General features: G+C 32.9%; 4 protein-coding genes and 1 non-coding gene across 8 annotated transcripts; 2 read left to right on the forward strand and 3 right to left on the reverse strand.

Moving 5' to 3' along the window:
* Window positions 1-1538: 1538 nt before the first annotated feature.
* LOC123215741 (NAC domain-containing protein 83-like) lies at window positions 1539-3036 on the reverse strand. Its single transcript, XM_044635958.1, has 3 exons — window positions 2748-3036; window positions 2313-2590; window positions 1539-1988 (listed from the first exon to the last, which is right to left on the reverse strand). Exons 1-3 carry the CDS (start codon window positions 2929-2931, stop codon window positions 1758-1760), a joined length of 693 nt encoding a protein of 230 aa, XP_044491893.1. The 5' UTR covers window positions 2932-3036; the 3' UTR covers window positions 1539-1757.
* A 6121-nt stretch (window positions 3037-9157) lies between these two features.
* On the forward strand, window positions 9158-10623 carry LOC123215742 (mitochondrial import inner membrane translocase subunit TIM8). The gene is given in 3 exon segments (XM_044635959.1): window positions 9158-9255; window positions 10249-10321; window positions 10324-10623. Coding segments are annotated over 3 exon segments (234 nt in total). The 5' UTR covers window positions 9158-9207; the 3' UTR covers window positions 10437-10623.
* Window positions 10624-11015: 392 nt separating this feature from the next.
* LOC123215740 (probable protein S-acyltransferase 7) lies at window positions 11016-15357 on the reverse strand. Of its 3 annotated transcripts, XM_044635954.1 has the most exons (5): window positions 14965-15347; window positions 13923-14105; window positions 13061-13357; window positions 12077-12310; window positions 11016-11872 (listed from the first exon to the last, which is right to left on the reverse strand). In XM_044635954.1, exons 1-5 carry the CDS (start codon window positions 15067-15069, stop codon window positions 11327-11329), a joined length of 1365 nt encoding a protein of 454 aa, XP_044491889.1. In that variant the 5' UTR covers window positions 15070-15347; the 3' UTR covers window positions 11016-11326. The 3 variants fall into 3 exon arrangements, with proteins under 3 accessions (XP_044491889.1, XP_044491892.1, XP_044491891.1); XM_044635957.1 differs by lacking the exon at window positions 12077-12310 and having other exon boundaries at window positions 14965-15357; XM_044635956.1 differs by lacking the exon at window positions 13923-14105 and having other exon boundaries at window positions 14965-15349.
* Window positions 15358-17282: 1925 nt separating this feature from the next.
* Window positions 17283-17354, reverse strand: TRNAQ-UUG. Its single transcript has one exon. It is a non-coding gene; the product is annotated as a tRNA-Gln (tRNA).
* Window positions 17355-19463: 2109 nt separating this feature from the next.
* LOC123217505 (bidirectional sugar transporter SWEET14-like) lies at window positions 19464-21409 on the forward strand. Of its 2 annotated transcripts, none has more exons than XM_044638568.1 (6): window positions 19464-19631; window positions 19774-19810; window positions 19914-20133; window positions 20238-20396; window positions 20550-20669; window positions 20912-21409. In XM_044638568.1, the coding sequence occupies exons 1-6, from the start codon at window positions 19577-19579 to the stop codon at window positions 21170-21172; spliced, it is 852 nt and encodes a 283-aa protein (XP_044494503.1). In that variant the 5' UTR covers window positions 19464-19576; the 3' UTR covers window positions 21173-21409. The 2 variants fall into 2 exon arrangements, with proteins under 2 accessions (XP_044494503.1, XP_044494504.1); XM_044638569.1 differs by having other exon boundaries at window positions 19923-20133.
* The last annotated feature ends 587 nt before the right edge of the window (window positions 21410-21996 follow it).

Here is a 21996-nt window from a genome sequence, read left to right on the forward strand (position 1 = left end):
GGTGTGGACACCATAAACATGCCCTTCAATTGGCTGCTACTTTTATTTATATACTGTATAACCTCAGGATGTGCTGTTTTGGACATGTCAATGGTGCACCAACCTTGTGCTTTCTGATTCCTTCTATTATTTAGCAGTTTTAAAAATCACATCGTTCAGTTTGACTGAGAATCGCGAGCTAATCCAGTCCAAAAAGCTTTAAAATGTTAAATTAGCCTAAACCCCTATACTAAATTACTAATGCTAGCATAAAAATTGCGAACCTTTTCATAAAATACCAATACGGGCATCACCATTTGCTAGGACTTAAACCTAGGATTTTATCAATTAAAGAAGTGTGTATGCACCATCAGTCTAAATTCACTTTTTTTAAGTATAATTCAGATTTTATATTTAAAGATTAATTATGTTAAATTATTTTGAATAATAAAACTATGTATACTTATTTTGAGTTTAGAAATAAATATACATTTTATATATATTATTATATGATTAGATGATTTTAAATTATATTATTATACACATAATTATATATTTATTTGTATATTCAAAGTTGAAAGGCGTAGCATTATTGTATTTTGAATATTTATTCAAATAGGTTATTGGGCTAACTCTTGATTTCATCACAATGCTTATTACCTCGGCATTAAATCATACCATTCGAATACCTTAAATGGATTTATATGTATGTTTTAAACTCTTCTTAACCAAATTTATACAATAATATTTATGTAAGGAAAAACGTAGATGCTAATAATTAAAAGTTGCCTAAGTGCATATTGATCAAAGGCCAAAAGCCTTGTTCCCATCCAAGGATTGATAAAATTTCAAACTGACATCTATTAACTTTTAAAAACTTAAAATCTTATCTTTAAGTAATTTATGTTAAAACTTTCAGTTAAATATAAGGGTAAAGTTACCATTTTAACAATAATATTAAAAATATATATAATTTATTATGCTTCAACCCCTCCCCCTTCCCCCACCCCCCCAAACTCCTCTGATGATGTCCTTTTACCTCTGTTTGACTAGTTTGACCCTCTCAAACCATTATAATCACTGGCTAACTAGCTTATCATTGAAATCGCACGAAGAGATGTCGTCTCTTCATCACGTGAAGAGAAGTCGTCTCTTTGTGCAATTTTGATAGTGAGTTGACTGATTAAATGATTTCAATGGTAAGAGACAACTGGTCGGCCGAACGGAGATAAAACAGTGGGAAAAGGATGTCACTAAAGGAGTGATGATCGAATAGGGAAAAAAAAAACTTAGGCTTTGGTGGAAATAGTTACTTTTCAAAATTGAAAATATTTTAATAGGTGTAAATTTGTGACTTTTTAAAATTTGAGGAGAAAGTATAATAAATTAAATATTTTTTAATATTATTATTGAAATAACGATTTTAAAGTTTTAACAAAAAAATTGCTTATAAATAAGATTTTAGATTTTTGAAAGTTGGTAACTACCAACTTGGAATTACATCAAACCTTGGGTGGGAGCGAGTCTTTTGCCTTGATAAAATTAAATTAGCATAACACTGGAAGCAGAAATAACAATATCTAAATGATTAATTACGGAGATTTAATTCAACCGTCTGATCATTCACATTCAAATTTCTTCGCATGTTTTCATTTCCTTTCCAATGGACGTAGGGGAGACAAGACATTAAAACCATTAAAGAGAAAAAGTTTTGTAACTCTTTATCAGTACAGCACACAAGGTTTAGAAAAACATTGCGGCTACTACTTCCTTCCCAATCATATGGTTGACCCATTCGAAGAGACCTCACTCATGCCTCCAGAGCTTGAAGACGACGACGCGGAAGAGATGGCAGGCCCTGAACTTCGCTTGTCTCTCATCATAAAGTCGTGGAGTTGAGGCTGACCAGCCACCATGCTGTTACGAGTTTGTACATTGCCGTCTTTCGTGCTTCTTTTCTTCATAAATACGCGACAAATGACCCAATTTTCCATTTGGTTTGAATAATTCTATAAACAAAGCCAAATCCTATGTCAGATTTTCATTTAAGTCTGCAGCAATGATTGACAAAATAATTTTACTGATCGAACAAGCTAAAATATGCCCCTTTTTTAAAAAAAAAAAAGGAATGGACATTAACCAAGTTGGCATTATTTTTATTCCTTTAAGCTAATTTTGTATTTTAATTATTTCATGGTTAAGTCAAACCTAGGTATTAATTGAACCATACACACATAAGCATGATATATCCTGATCTGTCAAGTTTTTTGCTTCATATTCGTGTTATTTTGGTGGCCTATGCATAATATTTTTTACTGGAAGCTTATACTTGCCTGGGCTGAGGAGAAATTTGAAGGTGCAGTTCCTGCATTAACAAGGCGATATTCATGCATTATCCAGTCAGTTCTGGATTCGTTCGGAGATTTCCCTCTGTAGAATACCAGAGTTTTTTTCATTCCCACCATTTGATTATTCCTGCTCGAAGATACGATTTGTTTATCTACGCCTGTTGCTTTCCAATAACCAGAAGCAGTGGCTCGATTGATTCGGCTTCCATTTGGATACTTTGTTTCCTTGTTGCTGAAAAAGTACCTTTCCTGCTCCAAGTTACCTAACATATGCACATTACGTAATCACGGAGAAAGTACTCTAAAGTTAGCTGATTGAACTGCATTTTTATTTAATGATTCAAGAACTACAATGCATTTGCCACCGGAATTATGAAAAATGCAGATGATTGTCAATTTATAATTTTCGTTTACACTAACCTGGCAAATCCCAGGGATCGTACTTGTAGATATTAATCTCTGGAATGATTGGAGCGGGCAAGGAGCTGGAAAAAATCTTACATTTTAGATATTGGAAGAGAAGCTCTTCATCAGTTGGCTGGAAGCGGAAACCAGGAGGCAATCTGACGACGCCATTATCTCTAACAAAAGGAAATCTGTCCATGTTATCGTCTAAGTTTACGTTATTTTTCTTGAAATTTTAAGCTCAGACTATTCTCTGTCAGCTTCAGCTAAAGCACACCAAGCAACATTAATGTTACGAATATTTATAGTGCATGAATGAGAGACAGAGACAGTGAGAAAGTTAAAGAAGTGATTTATAATGCTCACGTTGCTTTTACAGCAACACCGTCATTTCATTCGTTGAAGACGCATAAAAGAAAGCAATCTTTTAATTTAGTACTTGGATTCAATTTAATTAGTCCGAAGAAATCTGCGCAGTGTGGGGGAAAAAGTGATTATTTTTTTTAAATAAATACCCAAATAAGATATAGTTTTTTTTCTATACATAAATTATTTTCCAATCACTACTTGACAGTGAAAAACAAGTATTGAATCGAGGAATTTGTGGCGCTGAATTTGCATATGCATGACAGATTTTCTGAGAAAAAAGGAAGGCCAAAAGATTTGTTCTCCGTCAACTTTCAAATACTTAAAATTCTTGCCTACATACCAACTTTGGTTAAAAATTTCAATTGAATATAAAGATAAAATATTTATTTTAAAAATAATATAAAAAAATCTAATTTATTATATTTTTTTCATGATTTTAAAAACTAACAACTTTATCCATACTTAAAGTTTTTCAGTTTTGAAAAGTTATATTCTTTTTCCCAAACTAAGAGCTTTCCTTCTTCACCTCTTCAGCTGCCTCCCCTTTCCACCATAAATCATCGCTGTCGACCTACTATGTTTTCCCCTTTCCACCTCTCCGATCACCTATCTAGATTCGATGAACACCATCCAAATTAAATTGAACATCATCTAGATCTTAGTTCATGAAGACGTCATCCAGATAGGTGATAAATGCCACCCAGATGTCGATATGGATGCATCCAAACGAGATGGTAGTGTTCGTCACTTATTTGGATGGTGTCTTCATGAACGAAGACATGTCTAGATTGGTGACAAACACCATCTTGGACTTTGTCAAGATATTATCCAAAACTCGTTCGTCCCCAATTGGAAACTTTGTCAAGGTTTAGGGTAAAAAGGGAAAGTTGTCAGAGATGGCAATGGTAACTAGAGAGATAAAGAAGAAAAACCCTTAAATTTGAGAGAGAAAATGTGATTTTTTAAAATTGAAAAACTTTAAATAAAGTTGAAGTTATTAATTTTTAAATTTTGGAGGGAATATAATCAATTATATTTTTTAATAATATTATTAAAATAATGATTTTACTCATATTTAACTAAAAATTTCAATAGAAGTTAATTTATAGGTGAAACTTTAAGTTTTTAAAAATTAATCAGTGAAAGTTTGGAATTGCATTAAACGTTGGGTGGGAACAAGTCTTTTGCCCAAAAAGGAAATACCAAAAGTTAGAAAAGAAAGGTGGGCGTGGGTGCTACTTTGATTGCTAGAATCTTCCACCTTTTATTATTAGTCTGTATGACTCATGCAAAACAGAGAGTACCTTAAAGAGTGCCAGCCGCAATAAAATCTGAGCACGGATATGCCTATACAATTTGAACTCTATAATTGAATATAAAGATAACTTAGTATTACGTAAATGAGTGTTATTAGATTTTTAATTTAAAATTATTTTATTATATAATAATATATTATAAATATATTTAATTATATATTCGAAACTATATAAACATAATTTTATTGAGAAAATATTAGGTTCCAAATTTTGATTTACTATCTGTTTAAGTGTTTATAAACTATCTCGTCATATATGTTTTTGATATCATTTACCACCAAATTAACAAAGTTCTCCGAATATATAAAATGTTTAAGTTTAGAATAATTAATCACGAATTATTTTAATTTATAAATGTGATAGTTTTATATTTATATACTACAGGATGCCCACCTATAAATGAATTTATACATCACATTAAGGACACTCTCTCATGATATACTACAATCATATATGTATGGTTTAAATTAGTAGTTAACAATATTTAATGGTCACTTGTCACAGGATTTCTTAGATAGTGAAATGACATCCATCAGAATTTTCTTTATCACAAGATTTCCTAAAATCTTGTCACTCTTTTGGTAAAGATTATAATTCTACTTATTAGATAATTCTTTTGCAGTTAAATCCTATCTTATTGACCGCCCCCATCGTGTTTTGGATGCTTGGATTGAGAAGATGAACTATTATTTCGAAGCATTTGACTACTTAATTGATTATAAATAACAAAGCAAACATGCAGGTGACTTACTGACTAAGTTTTCAAGGTTCAATATATTTTGTTAATTGCTTCGTTTTTCTTCCCTTTTTAATCTTTAGTGCTACTTGATTTAAAGCCTCTCTTTATTATTATAACAAAAGACTATTTAATGCTAAAGGGTGTCAGCCTTTAACTTTCCAAGCAGGATAGGTTGATAATTTTTTGAATGTAAGCAGATGAGGTGACACACAAACGCCGTAGGCGAAAGTTTCTTTGCTTCTATTTTGTATAGGAAGATTTTGCTGGTTGATTTGAAAAATCTGGATTTGAAAGAAATCAGATAAAGTCAGGGTAGATTGCCTCTTTAAACAAAGCAAAGTACCCAAAAGAGATAATATTGAATAGGTCAAAACCAGGCCATTTTCTAAGTTTGATCTTACCACTTTTCTTCATAGCGAAGATGTTGCTTTTTCTATCTTTCCATAATTGAAATTTTCTTCTACCAGCGACAGTAGGTATCTTCACATGTTTTTATTTTGTCTTTATACTTTAATTAATTAATATTTCTATATATGATGTCATGTAAAGCTGTTTAATCTTCAGAGTAAAGAATTCAAGTAACAGAGACGAAGCTTTAATCTCAAGTAGTGCGGTTCTTCTTTTGAAAAGCATGCATGCAGCCAGTGTTTGTTTAAGTATAATTAATTAATTACTGCTCCTCTATTTCAACTACTTTAGATTACACACCAGAAATGCATTATGCTGAGTCAGTCTCTTCATTAATAAATGGCTTTTGTAAAGTAATGTCAAACGTTGCGGTTGATGGGAGATTTCTTTCCACTCTAGATTCTCAGCGGAAGACTTTTCTCAAAAGATTCAAAAACACAGAAAAAAACTTGCTTCATTCGTGGGGGTTTGACATTAACTTGGGCTTGCAGGCTTCTGTTTTGTTGGGCTTTACAACCACATATGGAGTGGGGCTTTTTCGTTCAAATGAGACATTAAAATGATGGGCTGCTTTAAGCTACGGAAGGGAATCTGTTATCTAATCAAGGCAGGCTAACCTTATTTTGGGAGGGCAATATTTTACCTTAAAATACAACATCTATGGTCATGCACTGGTTCCTAGTTTTAAAGTACACTTTGTACTTCATGTTATTGGAGTGTATTTGTATTGTATCATCTTTAGTTTTAGATTATAAACATTTAATCTAATTATATTTGAATTAGAATTTTATCAAAATATTTTAATCTTAATCCTATAGTTTAATGTCATAGGGATAATGACAAAGGGAAGCAAGCAAATTTGGTGCAGAATCTTCAGATGGAAAAGTGTGTGTCATAATTTGGGAGATTCGGCAAGTAACAGTTGCAAGCATTTGTTGTTCACGTATGTGGCAACAAGGCGTCATTAGGCAACAAAGGTGAGGTCTATGATGTACAAATTCAACAGCATATATTTCATTGGTTTTTATCTCCTCTTAATCTCACTCTGATAGGTGTAGATGGTGATAGGTGAAGGTGAGTGATGGTTGATGGTAGTGTGAATTGTAAAAATATAATTTGAATTATTTGTAAATGTTAGTTTTAATAATTATTTGAATAAGAGTAAAATAGTTAAAATGTGGGTTTAGGTTTTTAATTATTTTAATTAAATGTAAAAGCATTTTAATTTAAAAAAATTAATAAATAAGGATAAAAATATAACAAAATTATTATTATTTTAATAATTTTGTAAGTATACAAGTGATAGCTAAGTTTTCTTGTAAATTATTTGTCACATTAATTTAAAATCTTTTATTATTTAATGAATGAATAAAGTAATATAAATAATACAAAATAAATTATAGGGATAATTAGTAAATATAAGCCGAAGGACTTTTTCACACCCAAAGTATGGTGAAATCTTAAAATTTCATTTCAAAAACTGAAACTCTCACTCATAAACCAAATTATATTAAAAATCTCAATTAGGATTAGAAATAAAATCATTATTTAACAAAAAATTAAAAAAACTAAACTTTCATCACATTCCCCCCCCCCCCGGGCCGAATTTTTCTTTAAAGTTTATAAAATAATAATTTTTCCTCCAGAGTTTTTTATCTCCTTCTCCCTGACGGTCGATTTCTTCTTGATCGTTGAAAGGCCTTCCCTCCTTTTTCTTCGTTGGTGCTCCTCATTCTTCGTGTGAGACACAGACGACAGCGTCGACAAAGAAGAAGGGAGGGTTGATTGACAACTTGCAAGAAATCGATCACCGAAGAGATGGAGAGAAAACCATAAAGAAAAAATTGTCACTTTTGAAACTTTAGATAAGGTAAATTTAGATTTTCAAATTGAAAGCGAGAAATGTGATAAAACTTTAGCTTTTTTTTATTAAATGGCGATTTTACCTTTAACTTTAATTGAGAATTTTAACAGAATTTGGGTCATAAGTGAATGTTTGAATTTTTAAAAGGCTAAAGGACTATTTCCCACCCAAAGTATCCTCTTATTTCATGTTTCCACCCCTTAATTATGAAAATCTTAAACACCCACCCATAGGGGTTAAGTTTGTTAGTTTCAAAGATAAAATCATTCTTTCATTTATAATATTAAAAATAAATTAAAATTTAATCTTCTTCTCCCCCCCCCCCCCCCAAAACCCTAAAAACTAAAAATTTAGCCCTAGGCCAAGTTTTAAAAAACAACATTTTCCCTTAGGGTTTAGTTTTCAATTCCCGATGCTATCGCCAATGACGAAGATTCCCCGATGTATTACCATGCTCTGTCAGTCTCTCTCCCTTTCTCTGGAACGCCAGCCAACGACAAAACTCTTCGTCTCCCTAGCTTAATTCAATGTCAATTGAGAGTCCAGAGGAGGGGAGAGAGATCATCGAAGCATGGTGATGCATTAGAGAATCATCATTTGCAATAGCATCGGATTTAGCGTCGAGAATTGCAAACTAAACCCTAGGGGTAGAAATGTCATTTTTTAAACTTGACCTATGGAAGAAATGATTAGTTTTTAGGGTTTGAAGGGAAAAAAATAAAATTTTAAGGGATTAGAGTTCTATTAATTGTAACTACTCATAAATAGATAAATAAGATTTTCAAAATTAAGAGATGAAAACTTGAAATAAAAAGATACTTCAGATAAAAAATAGTCCTTTGGCCTTTTTAAAAATTAAAATATAAAAATTTGGGTTTTCAATACACCTCAAGTGGAAATAAGTCTTTTGGCCTATATCATAATTCCCAAGAAAATTTAAATTGCCCTCGAAGTGACCCGACCTTGTTAGGAGGGTTTGTACATAATATTTAAATGGCCAAAGGACTATTTCCCACCCAAGGTATGTTGATTCTTCAAAGTTCCTCCTGTTAACTTTGAAAATATTATTTACCCACCCATGACTAGTTAAAATTAACATAACTCTAACCCTTAAAAATTTTATCTTATTTTCCCCTCTAAAAGTTTAAAAACTAATATTTTCTTCCCCAGCCAAGTTTGAAAAAATCACATTTCCCCCCTAAGGTTTAGTTTCAAAATTCGATCACCTTTTTCGACGTCATCGTTGGCCGTCTCTCCCTCCCGACGGCTCCCCATCCTTCGACGAGCTACCTCATCTCTCAGACGATTCCTCTTCCTAGACAACGTTTTTGGATGTCGAAGGGGTTGGGGTGGAGGTGAGACAACACGTCGAAGGATGGGGAGTCATTGGGAGGGAGAGCCAGCTGACGATGGCATCGCAGAAGGTAATCGAATTTTGAAACTAAACCCTAGGGGAGAAATGTGATTTTTTCAAACTTGGTTTAGGGAAGAAAAGTTAGTTTTTAAATTTTTAGGGGGGAAAATGAAATCATATTTAAGTTTATTTTTAATATTAAATATAAAATGATGATTTTGCCCTTAAAATTAATAGATTTAGACAGCTATGGGTGGGTAAATGGTATTTTCAAAGTTAACAAGGGAAACTTTCGCAATCAGCATACCTTGGGTGGGAAATAGTTATTTGGCCTCTTTAAATAGATAGGGCAACTCTTTTTAGGGTTTTGCGGTTAAAAAAGGGTTTTAGCAGATACCTAATAGCACAATCCAAATCGAAAACTGATGGATACTTCAGATCTTAATTCCCCTGAATTGCAGCGATTTCTCAATGTAAGTTCTTTCTTTCTTTGGTTTATTCATCAATGAAATGATCTAAATCTAACTATATATATATATTTTGTTATTATTCTTGCCTCTTTAAAACTAGTGCTTATCATCAATTCGATTGAAATATGATTTTCTGTTATAGGAAGTTTAGTTTAACTTTCCGTTAATTTCAGGTTTATTCCATTGCATTTGTTTTTATGCGATTTTTCATCTCTTCTCTTGTATTTTTATGTATGATAATTAATTCATATATATTTTAATCTTTTGACAGTTCTGAGTATTGAGTACTGCTCTACCTAAAGTAATTGAATGAAAATTCAAGAGTGACATATGAAGTACATGGGCATTGTATCTTCATGGACTTTTAAATAAAATAGTTAAAGTTGTTTAAACTTGACTGTGGTGTGTTGTTACATCTTATTGAATGCTTTCAGTTGCATGTTGTCTTATTGTCTTCAAGATTTTATGGTTAGTATCAAAGATTTGAGGAAATTGTTGCTTCTCAATTTTGTGGAGTGCATTATTTGATTCAATTTGATTACTGGACAGTAGGAATCAATGTGAATGATTTCACCTCATAAAATGCTGGAAATTACCATCCGTCTTGATGATGTCGAGTGGGAACCATATTTTATCTATAATACCTGGCAGCTGCTTATGGCTGCTGAATTGTGCTATCTTGCTTTGCAGAGTGCGGCAGAGTCAGTTAGTTTAGGATTTTCTGATGTGCGAGAATGGTTTAAAGTCTGAATCTCGATTTTCTACTCTACATACGCTGGTTTGTATATTAGCAGCTTAAGTACCTTGTAAATTTCAATCCTTAATTGAAGCTTGTAAATTGACCCATTGTTGTGCACATGACAATAATTAGGTGATTGGTCAAGTCCTCAATTCATGCCAGCAAATGTTCTAAGCATTATTTCCAGTTTCTAAGTGTAAATCTTGATACCTTAATTGTAATATTGTATTCTGATTATCCGGGTGGTGATTTTACAGCAAGAAAAGGAAAAGGCCATGGTTAATGAAATGGTGGCAAAGCTAACAAATGTTTGCTGGGACAAATGCATCACCGTACACCTGGTAGTAAGTTCAGCTCCAGTGAAACAGCTTGTCTTTCCAACTGTGCTCAGCGTTACTTGGATATGAGTGTCATTATCATGAAACGCTTTCAGTCCATGCACTAAAGGAAATGGCATCATAGATATTTTATGGGTACAAGAGTTGGCCTTTTGTTTCTCACTAAATTTTTAGATGATGTATTTTGTTTGGAACCCTTATGTTCAAATGGATTCTGTAATTTCAGAACTCCAGAGATAATTTTTTCTCTGGATATGTTAAATTGCTATGAGCCCTCTTGATGACATTGTCAAGCATGTGTTCTGTGCAGGCTGTGGTAGATTCTATTGAATTCCTTAATAAAAAATTCCATAATATCTGAAGCTGAAGCCATTAACTGTATACCGATTTCCATAATCATTTGACTACTGATTGGATGCACTGTCTAAACCTGCTGTTCCCAAGTAACTTGATCTTAATAAAGTGACAGATACTGAGAAAGTGGACTGGTGATTAGCAGAGTGATTGCTTGCTTAAAGCACCGGTGTGGCAGCTGTGCCTTACGAGGGAAAGAATTATTTGCATTACCATATATCATCACTCTGAGATTCAACACCCACTTCCACTTGTTGAATTAGCATATTTCGATGTCTGCAGATGAAAAACGCTACTCAGTAACCACCAAGTTTTCAACCTACTGTTATAAATTTAGTGTCAAAGAAATGACAAATATATATTACGCAAGGCAGGCCTCAAAGCCATCAAATCTATGCTGAAATCATACAAATAAAGTAGACATTGGAATCAAAAAGCGAAGAATCTCATAGTGAGTGTGGCACACAATGTTTTGGAAGCACTGTGATGATGGCCACAAAACCCCACATTTCATAAAAACACACCTTGATAACATACTAGACAGTTCAACAATGTGAACCAGCTTAGAGTATTTGTTCCAATCAACTCAAAATCAATCTTTTCTCTTTCTTGTGTAATGATTTTTTTCTTTTCTTCTGTTTATTTACATTTTGAAATTTGTCTGAGATTGTTGAGTCTGGCCTGTCAAGTTGCCATTGCAGCCATCAGTCACCTGCTTTGATTCTCCAACTGCAGAAGCAACGGATTCCGATGATATTTCCCAGCTTCCACTTTTCCTTCCCCAACTAGAACGCCTTGGATGTGAGATACCTAGACCTTCAATGCTACCTGGTGGAAGGATCCTACTTAAATCAGGGGAAATATCAGAAGATCCACTGAGCTTATGTAGACCATCAGCATTGTTATCCCTCCTTCCATTATCATCTGACTCTCCTTCTACGCCTTCCCAAACTGGCTTCCTTCCCATCTCTATGTCACTAGCAGTAACAGGTTTCCTAATGTTAGGACTTACAAATCCACTGCTCACTCTTCTAGATTGAATTGCTGGCTCCTTTAAAATTTTTGCTCTAAAATTGTTCTTAGATGGGGGAATGCTGGTGAAGAAAACTTCCTTGAAGTTCTCAATGATCCCTTTGTTGTAAGGGTTGGCATTTCTGTCATATCGATATCTGAAGTTTTCATACGTTGACTGCCAAAGAACATGAAACAGATCATGCATTATAAGCAAAAAAAAAAAACTCTGAATTTGATCTAAGATATTAAATTCCAAAAATGAGCATCTAATCATCCTTTTATTTTGCATGGATGCAGAACCTTGCAATTGGTGCTGCAGGGCATTAAACCAAAGAAGAAATATAAATGGCATTTGGAGGAATCATGACTAAGCCCTTACTTGGTTTGTACTAATCAGATATGAATGGAAGATGGTAAGACCACCAACAAACCAGACTGAAATGAAAGTGTAGATTAAGAGCGCAATGGAGGCAGGAGTCTTAGTCATTGCTTTCCATAATGATATCCTCTCTCCATTCATGATCTTTGTGATATAGACCCAACAAAAAGCATGTACATACAAGCAAAGAATGGTTGTAGAGAAGACAAACATGAAGAAGAACCGATAATTGCGCTGCATCCAGAATCAAAAGAACATTTCTATTCAGAGATTATCATGATTGCCACAAGAACACAAAATTTTCTTATTCTAACCAAATCCTATACTGTATCAGTGCAAGAAATAGCTGGACATTATAGTAGAAAACATTTAATTTAACAAGAAGGAATTCAATCACTAATTTGACCTCTACGGCAAAAAATGGACATAACTGCAAGTTATAATCAGCAAACTGACAATAAGGTGAAGATTATAGTGAAGGCAACAATAGCTATCAGAACAACCAAACTGAATATTCCTTAACAAACAGATCCAGAATCGGCCACCACCTTTTCCTCAGGCAATAATAGTGGCATTATTCCTTATCTGATTCATAAGGATTCTGCTTAACATTTCATAACCAGTCAAAATTTTATACCCAAAGAGCGGACCCCAATAGTTTGGGCAACCTCTCCTGTTGCCTTAATAGGAATAATACTACTTAAAACTGTAACACCAATCATTCGATTGCCATGATGTGTGTATCCTTCAAATGGTTTTACCAGCATTATAAAGTATCTAGTTTTCTTCTCTTCCCCTACATCTTCTGTACAGTGTATTCCCTTTCACTGGGATAATTTGTTCAGAAAAAGAAACTGCCTAAAGAGGGGCCATCAAAGATATGAACAAGACAGCAAATTCATGTTTCCTTGTAGCATAGATCAGGAAATACTGCTATTTTGGACTTGGAGAGCTCAGAATATTATTTAAAAGAATGAGTATTACCAATCCAATACACTGGCCAACCCAGGGGCAGTGATGGTCAAATTTTTCCACACAATTATTGCATATAGAACAATGAGAGCAGCGAGGAGGTCTATAAAGCCTGCAGGTGTCACAGTATTTGATCTTCACAACAATTCCATTTACAACCACATCCTTTGTGCGAGGCAACTGTAACTGAGGAGTTTGGCCAGGCCCAACTTCAGTATTTACTTCATAACCTTCCAGCTCGGGAGGGTGAGCATTACGAGGTATCATACCAGGATCTCTTCCTGAGGTTAGTAGAAGAAGAATTAAATCCTGAAAAAAGAAGTATGTCCATCAATAGAATTGCAGAAAATATGCAACACAAATCATATAAGCTACTATGTGTAATCACAAATTTGTTAAAATTTTTCGCACAAAATTGATTCATAATCATGATGACAATGAGACAATGCAATTACTTTTGAAACTAAATGAGAGACAGGCAAAACAGCTTGCAAAAAAATCATGGCCAAACGTTCAGATTATTCTCAGACTAAAGTTGCATCACCAGCATCCCATACAACATATTCCCTTTTCTTGTAGCTGGTATGACATGCTAATTCCTTATCACACACAATACTAATGTCCAAGGATTTCAAAAACCATTCACGTTTTATGATACTTACTTTCAAAAGAGAACAATCGCAAAAAAGAAGCCCATATTATCTAGAAATATCAAAATTTTAATTATATATCTAGAAGCCTACGATATAACTCAAAACCACCAGTTAAAAACCATACTCATTCTTGAGTCAACAGTAGTGACTGAATACAGAATTTGAGTGAGCAGAAGAACAAAAGATTAAGAGAGTGGGCACTAGAGAGCGAAAGAACTCACAAATAATGTGAATGCAACAACAATGACCATTATTGATATTCCCAAGTCATGCGGAAAATCATCCATCAATTTTCTTGCAACAAAAACACAAAAAATGGTAACAGGGACAACTATTAAGAAGATGGTAAGAAAGAGATATCTGACATCAGGTCCAAATATAAGCCTTCCCTGAAGCAAAAATATCTGCAAAACCAAATAATCATTTAAAGAAAACATTAGCATAATTAAAGCTTCATTTTGAAAAACTAAAAATGCCTCACAAATTGAGCTCTCTGCTAATCTTTCAGCTTTTAATTGATCCCCATTTTGAAGAAAAATAAAAAAGAAGCCACTCAAAAGAGATTATTGTGGATCAAAATGAGATTTCTGCTACATAAGCACATACAGATATATTGCAATATGCTCATCCATCATGTTTTACACCTTGAATTTATTCAGATGGTCCAGTAGATGTAAAAGCATGCATTGTCATTAAAGTCATGCCATGAGTAAATACGGACCATCTACATATATTCACAATAACAAATCCTATATCAGAGAACCTTCAAATGTCGATGTCCATAATTAGTGTACTATATTAGATAATACAATTTTCTGCACCATGAGACAAAGACAAATACTTTATTTTGCGGTGAGAGCACACTAGAAAAGATGGCAGAATAACTGAGTCCTGAGCTGATGAGTAAATAAACAAGTAATTGGCTCAATTGCCAGAATCATACGGACTACAATAGAAAATCTACAGCAATGATAATTGAAGCCAATTGACAAATACCCAACTCCCAATAAAGTGAAATACGGCAACTCGTTTGCAAACTAATTCCAAAAATTTATGCAGTCAAGTGAGAAACTGCAACATGATTGACTTACAGCTAACAAGAATAAAAGCTATAAACTTTTTCCTTTGAAACCAGAAAAAAAAAAATCTTTCAATGCTATATTCATCCAACAAGCCATAAAGTCAGATCTTACAACGCCAAAAAGAATATTAAAAAAAAAAAATCTCAAATTTTACATACAAAAATGAATACTTAAAACTCACATTACTGCCTTTCCAGGCTTGATAAGTTCTGACCACACCGGACTTATCGTCTTCTCCGGCACCAGCATCTGGATCCCGAGAAGTGGGAGGTTTCCCCACATTCATGTTTCTAAAATCCTCTTTCTTTCTCTCTCAATAATACAAAAAAAAAAAAAGGAAAATTCCGATGTCAATAGAAATAAAAATTGAAGAGCACTTTGAATTGAAAGGCAGGCAGGGATGGCGGCTCTTTTTAATTAAAAGCGCGTGTCATTGACTTTTGGTAGGAATGATAATACTTTGATGGGCAATGAGTGAATTATCTTACTAACATTTTCAATTTATAATCGGTAAGATATATATTCTGCTTGCAGTTGCAGACAAAGCCAGTTAGCAGCTTAGATTGACTGATAATCTGGCTAATATTTTCAATTTTTTTATTTAAGGAGAGGTATTATTTTATCTAAATCAAATCATTCATCTTAAATAAGTAAATTTTTTTATTAAATGATTAACTTAAAAAAAAAAAATTTTGACTGATTCCACGTGATTATATTTTGTATTTCCAAGTACAACAACGCCGATACCAAACTTTCTATTCCTCTTCTGGCTTGTATTTTTTCACTTCAACGCGTCGCTCTCGTGTTGGACCATCTGCCCAACCAAAGACAAAACAATACTAAATTCTGCTTTCTTGCTTCCTTTAGGTTTAACTCTCCATAAATTAATGGCCAAAGGACAATTTTCCACCTAAAGTACGCTAACTTTTCTAAGTTTTCTTTGGTTAATATTAAAAATTTTATTTACTTATTCATAAACTGTTAAAATTAATTGAGTCTATTAGTTATATCATTTTTTTTCATTAAACCCTAAAAACTAACAATTTTTTCTGAATCCAAGTTTTCAAAAACTATGTTTTCTCCCTAGAATTTTCAAACTTTCAGATCCAATTTTTCGATGACGATTGACGATCTCTAAACCCCTACTCTTTCCTTTTAGCGCCTCCTCCTTTCAATCGTGCATCTTTTAACATTGTTTTGCATCGTCGTCAACGAAGTCACACGACGTCAGAAGATACACGATCAAAAGGAGGAGACGTCAAAGAGAAAAAGTAGGTGTTTGGAGATCGTCAATCATCGTCAAAAAATTGGATCTAAAAGTTTGAAAACTCTAAAAAAAAAATACAGTTTTTGAAAACTTTGATTGAGAAAAAATTGTTAGTTTTTAGAGTCTAAGGGAGAAAATAAAATCAAATTTAAGTTTATTTTTTATATTTCAGATAAAATAATAATTTTACCCTTAAAACCGTTATGTTTAACGGTTTATAAATACGTAAGTAAGATTTTTTAAGAGAATAGAGAGAAAAATTGAAAAATGAACATACTTTGGATGGGAAATAGTCCTTTGGCCTAAATTAATTTACTCTCGTTCAACCATCAAATAAGAAGTAGGAATTTGTGAAACTGCGGCTACTGTTGTAATTTTTAATTGCATTTTAAGATTTGTTGTATTGGGGATATTCTAGTATTAATATATGAGAAAATAATAAAATTATATATGTTTTTTATATAATTTAAATACATAAATGATATATTATTATATAATTAGATAATTTTGAATTAAAGATAAAATAACACTCAATTATATGATAACATATCATTTGTATAACAAAATTATTACTAAAAAAATATATATATAATATTATTTATTAGAAAAATAACAGAATCAAAGAACTAAATAAGTGGTGAAATTATTAGAAGTGCAAATAAGTTAAATATGTTTGGCAAGAGCTCAATTCAATATAATTTTTAAGGCTTGACTTTGAGTTATAAGCCCAGGTATTCAGTTTCGAGCTTGAGAGGAAAAAATGAGGGCTCAAGCTTAGAAAAAAATTACAATTAAACTATATAATGCATATAGCTTTTACATTTAAAGTTTGAAAGTAAAGATTTTTCTTGAACTAAATCACAAACTCTCAGACCTATTAAGTCAAACAATAATGACCTTGAGTCTGACTCGATGATAATTGAACCAAACTAACCTTGAAAGATTTATCCTAAACTAGTTAATAATAACTAACAATTTTATTTACATAATGGAAGGTTGCTAAGTAAGTAAACATAGACAATGCTTTGATACACGATGAAACAAAAATATTGATATACATGCTGGAAACTATATATATATATATATATATTATAAAGGCTTTTAATACAAGGACAGCCGCTATTTGGGCTATATTTGTGGGGAAATATCTCTGGGCTGTTGGATACGGCCCTTCAAAATGGCTAGACTCTCTCTTGTGGGCTACAGCCCAAAATGTAAAATCGTGGTACAGGAGGTCCTACCGGGAGTCGAACCCAGGTCGCTGGATTCAAAGTCCAGAGTGCTAACCACTACACCATAGAACCTTAGTTGCAAAAGTGTGCAACTATTAGATATTGGAACAAACTCATAGTAATGGCGTATATTGTTATTTTAGCTCGGTGCTAAATAACACACATTGCCCCATTTGGATGTAACCAGAGCTTCCACAAATGCTGCATCTCCAAATTTATGCACATATTTGCTTCATATTAATACTTGGGTCATCTTATTATATTCACTACTTGTACTTTCAGCATATGATAATGCTCTTAGAATCGAGCTTCTACAAAAGCTGCATCTCCATTAATTCGCTTGAATTGCTAATTCAAGGACGAAAATATATGCATATTTTTGCTTCATATTAATACTTGGGTCACTTTATAATATATTCACTTGTTGTACTTTCAGCATATGATAATGCTTTTAAATTAAAATCTCTTTTCCATATAAATTTCGGTTTTTCAGTTTATATATTTTAATAAAAAATACATATGATTAATCTTGAACATCAAATGTGCAACGTATGTAAAGATAAAAAGAAAATAATTAAATAGAACGTGAAGAATGAGGTGAGACTTTAATTTGATGAGCCTTTTTTTTTAATAACCGAGGACCCACTCATATTTATTAGACAAATAAATTCAAAGCACAATGATCGAATCCATAACTATTACACTAAATAAGTAAAAGTTTTACAAACACAATAGAGACTCGAACTTAAATATTTATTTTAAAAGTTCTAATATTCTATTAATTTTGTTAATTTTTAAAGCCAATTTGATGAGCCTAAAAACAATATATTAAATGAAAGTGCGCACATATATAAAACCATGAAAACTTTAGTACAAAAGGATATTTATAATATTATCATCGTTGTACTTATGCTATATAGTTAGATATCCTGGCACTTTGAGTGTGTTTCATATGTATATATATCATATTTGTATATACAAGTTTTCTTAATTTTAGATATAATTAAAACTGATGCATGGTGGATCACTACCATTCATGGGAAGGTTTTATTTGTGCTATTTCATTACAGGAAACACTTTATGGATAGGTGTTTATTTTTTTCAAACTTAATAGATGAGAATTTATCATTTCAGAAAATCTTGAGTGGAAAATAGTCTTTAGTCTCATATAGATGTCCTTGCTTTCACATTAAAACAACTAACCCCGTATCTATCATATATTCAAATCACACGTGCAGCAAAGTCTTTTTGTTGTAAACCTGAGCTTACTATCAAAATATCTAGCATTCAAAGTTGTTAAAATAATGAATAATATGATCATAAAATAGCCATTAGAGATAAGCTAAACTATTTAAATCATTGGAGATATACTTAGTAAAACTTATCCTCTCAGGTGTTCTATATTATACTCCATATATATCTTTCCCACTAAGGCAATCACAAATACATATAAAATTTCATACTTTTTTTCTATTCATCCAAACACTAACCCGCAAAGTGACATCAAGAATAAGCAAAAGAGAAGACGAGGGTTTGTCAAATATATTTTCTTTTGTAACGGGTAGATACATATAACTATCATCTCAATCAAGCATAGCCACTTGTAACAATCAGAAGTTAACATTGAATCTCCTGCTCACGCGTGACAGTCGAAAGCTATAGGATGAGATAGAGCGCAATAATCTTGCTTAAATGTATAAATTAATGATTCAAAATAAAAGCACCAAACCAGAGAAAAAAAGAAATAAAAAGGAAAATTATTAAAGAAGATGAATTAAGAAATACTTGCTTTGACAGGCAATAGTGCGCATAGATTGCGTCATTTTTGCTATACCTGGCATAGTTAAGGGAGAGGCATGTGTTAACGATGCACTTATAGGTGAATTAGTGGAGAGATTGGGATTAGGGTTTGACAGTTGTTTATAATATTAATGGCAAATCGGAGTATGAGAAACGGCTTTAACTCTTTAGAAAGTGCTTTAAAAATAAAGCTTGGGTTTTGGTATGCAACGTACGTCGGGCAGAATAGTAATTTAAACCAGCTTCATTATGCTGAGTTGGCAACTAGGGTTTATGGTTTTTTGTATTACGCAAATGAGAAATTCTTCATGCAACATCATGCATCCCTCTCTATAAATACGTAACGCTCTCTCCCCTAACCTCGTATCACATATAGCTTGGATGTGTGAACAAACTAGCTAGATAGAAATTTTCCTTTAATCCCGCATCTTTTTCTCTTGTTTTTTTTTTTTTTTTTTTTTGAGAGAACTAGCTAGAGAGAAAGAAAAGAAGCCATGGCACCGGTGATCTCAACTGACAATCCAGTGGCTTTTGCTTTTGGACTTCTAGGTATATCGTTAATAGAGTAGATCAGCGTCCTCGTCTTCAACTTTATAACGTTACTAATAAACATGGATTCTGTTTAGCATGCATCTTTTACTTGAAAATATAATAGTTTGGTGAGCTGATAGTCCTGTTTTTTTTTAAATAGGTAATGTGGTATCCTTCGTGGTTTTTCTAGCTCCACTGTAAGTTCCTTGTTTGAACTTTCTGTTTTCCATTTAGCATGTTATATATTATGACAAGAAGGAAGATAATTGACGGAGAACTAACCACTGATATTTTGTCAAGTTATTTCAGGCCAACGTTTTACAGGATATTCAAGAAAAAATCAACTGAAGGGTTTCAATCAGTTCCATATGTGGTTGGACTATTCAGCGCTGTCAGTTGGATATACTATGCAACATTGAAGTCTGATGCTTTCCTTCTCATGACTATTAATGCATTCGGTTGTATGATAGAGACTGCTTACATTGCTATCTTCCTTGCTTATGCACCCAAGCAAGCAAGGGTATCTTAAAATAAAATAACCCATCTCTTCTCTTTTGTTGAAAGTTCTCTGAATTTAATTAGTTCCAGTAGTTTTCTTAAAAGAGTTTTAACATGTTACTGCAGATGTTAACTCTTAGGCTACTTATTTTGTTAAATTGTGGAGGATTCAGCGTGATTACAGTTCTCTCCCACTTTTTAAAAGGACAAACCCGACTTCATGTTCTTGGTTGGCTTTGTGTTTCTTTCTCAGTCTTTGTCTTTGCAGCACCTTTAAGCATTGTGGTAAGGATGTGACAAATTTTGCTTTTTCTTTTTCGATTGATTTCCCTATATAACTTTGTTGCTTGTTTCCATTTTTTATGATAACTTTTTTACCTTCTTTCTTGAAACTTTTCTTAACAAATATGTCAAGCATACTATTATTTAACTTTGCAGAGACAGGTCATACGAACCAAGAGTGTAGAGTTTATGCCCTTTTACTTGTCGTTTTTTCTGACAATGAATGCTATTAGTTGGTTCTCTTATGGCGTATCACTAAAGGACATGTATATTGCGGTAAGTATACAGTACCAAAGATAAATAAAATGCGTAGAATCCTCTAAAATTTTGCTTTTGAAACCATAAATACTACAAGTTCTTTTTTCGTATTTACCGAAGATCTACATATATATACATAAAACAATTAAACAGATGCAATAAAATCCTTGCTATTTATAGTTGTACTCGTTAAACTATGCGAAATCATTTGAGGATGTATAGAAATTATCTTAAAATTTATTTTGTCTTTCTCTTGATAGATGCCAAATGTGCTGGGCTTCATCTTCGGATTTATTCAGATGGTACTGTATGTAATGTACAGAAACAACAAACCAGCTGTAAAAGATATTAGGCAACTAGAACAAGCTATTGACATGGAGAAACTGAGCGTAAGTACGACTTTGCAGGAGCAATCTGAATGCGCTCAGATAACTCACGGTGAAATCATTGAAAACAGGGGGGTGTCAGCGGACCACCAAGAGAGAAACATGGGAAACCTGCAACCAAGACCTACCCAGTAAATGCTAAGTCTGTGTGATGGACTTGTACCTATTTCCTTTAATTGTGTGTGTAGTTTAAAAATTATGTCAACAAGTGCATCGATCTTCATCTCTTTCTGCTAATGTACAAAGTTATTGTAAATTAAGGAGAGGAGATATCCTAACAAATGCGCATTTGATGCTTGCTGCTGTGGTGTTTCTCTGCGTCATGTAAGCCCACAGGGGGTCGAAAATTTAATAGCTTTCTACTTTCATATATTCAGTATGTGTTATCTACTTTTAAAGTGACGAAGTCTAAATTTCTTGACTGAAAAGATATGATTCCGGTTGATTACTTTGGTGTTATGGAAAATTTAAGTTTAAAACAAACTAGAATAGTTTAAATCAAATAAGATCATACAAAGAAAAAACACTTTTTATCTTTTATTCGCATTTCACTTAACTACATCACCCTTTTATAAGGGAGTTACATGCACTTTATTGGATAAAATTAAACAAACTAATTCTAAAACTCAGCAAAAAACCAGCCAGCAAATTATAATAGAAACTGAGTAGGGTTAGTTAAACTAATTTCTAGTTGAAGATCAGGTCACAAACAGGTCTGGTTTGTTATCTCCTACACTCTCCTTCAAACTAGAATTGTTTGTACTCTCTGAATTTCCTTTATCCCAAGCATGCCCTTCAACACTGGAAAACTCTTAAAAGAGAGTGGCTTGGTGATGATGTCAACCACTTGCTCAAGTGTGTGACAATTAGTTAACTTTACAGTTTTTTGTTTAACATGATCTCTAAGAAAATGAAACCTGGTATCAATGTGTTTGCTCCTCCCATGTTGTACTAAATTT

The sequence above is a fragment of the Mangifera indica genome, chromosome 5 (assembly GCF_011075055.1).
Source record: "Mangifera indica cultivar Alphonso chromosome 5, CATAS_Mindica_2.1, whole genome shotgun sequence".
Classification (NCBI taxonomy): domain Eukaryota; kingdom Viridiplantae; phylum Streptophyta; class Magnoliopsida; order Sapindales; family Anacardiaceae; genus Mangifera; species Mangifera indica.

Bases quoted from the DNA above. Each gene is read 5' to 3' on its own strand.
- LOC123217505 (XM_044638568.1), top strand. From the start codon at position 19,577: ATGGCACCGGTGATCTCAACTGACAATCCAGTGGCTTTTGCTTTTGGA. The intron at 20,397-20,549 runs GTAAGGATGTGA...TTAACTTTGCAG, and splicing joins CAGCACCTTTAAGCATTGTG to AGACAGGTCATACGAACCAA. The intron at 20,670-20,911 runs GTAAGTATACAG...TTCTCTTGATAG, and splicing joins TAAAGGACATGTATATTGCG to ATGCCAAATGTGCTGGGCTT.
- LOC123215740 (XM_044635954.1), bottom strand. From the start codon at position 15,069: ATGAATGTGGGGAAACCTCCCACTTCTCGGGATCCAGATGCTGGTGCC. The intron at 13,358-13,922 runs GTGAGTTCTTTC...TTCTTTTTTCAG, and splicing joins TTGTTGCATTCACATTATTT to GATTTAATTCTTCTTCTACT. The intron at 11,873-12,076 runs GTAAGGGCTTAG...GTTCTTTGGCAG, and splicing joins ATCTGATTAGTACAAACCAA to TCAACGTATGAAAACTTCAG.
- LOC123215741 (XM_044635958.1), bottom strand. From the start codon at position 2,931: ATGGACAGATTTCCTTTTGTTAGAGATAATGGCGTCGTCAGATTGCCT. The intron at 2,591-2,747 runs GTTAGTGTAAAC...TGCATATGTTAG, and splicing joins CGATCCCTGGGATTTGCCAG to GTAACTTGGAGCAGGAAAGG. The intron at 1,989-2,312 runs GCAAGTATAAGC...CTTTGTTTATAG, and splicing joins CAAATTTCTCCTCAGCCCAG to AATTATTCAAACCAAATGGA.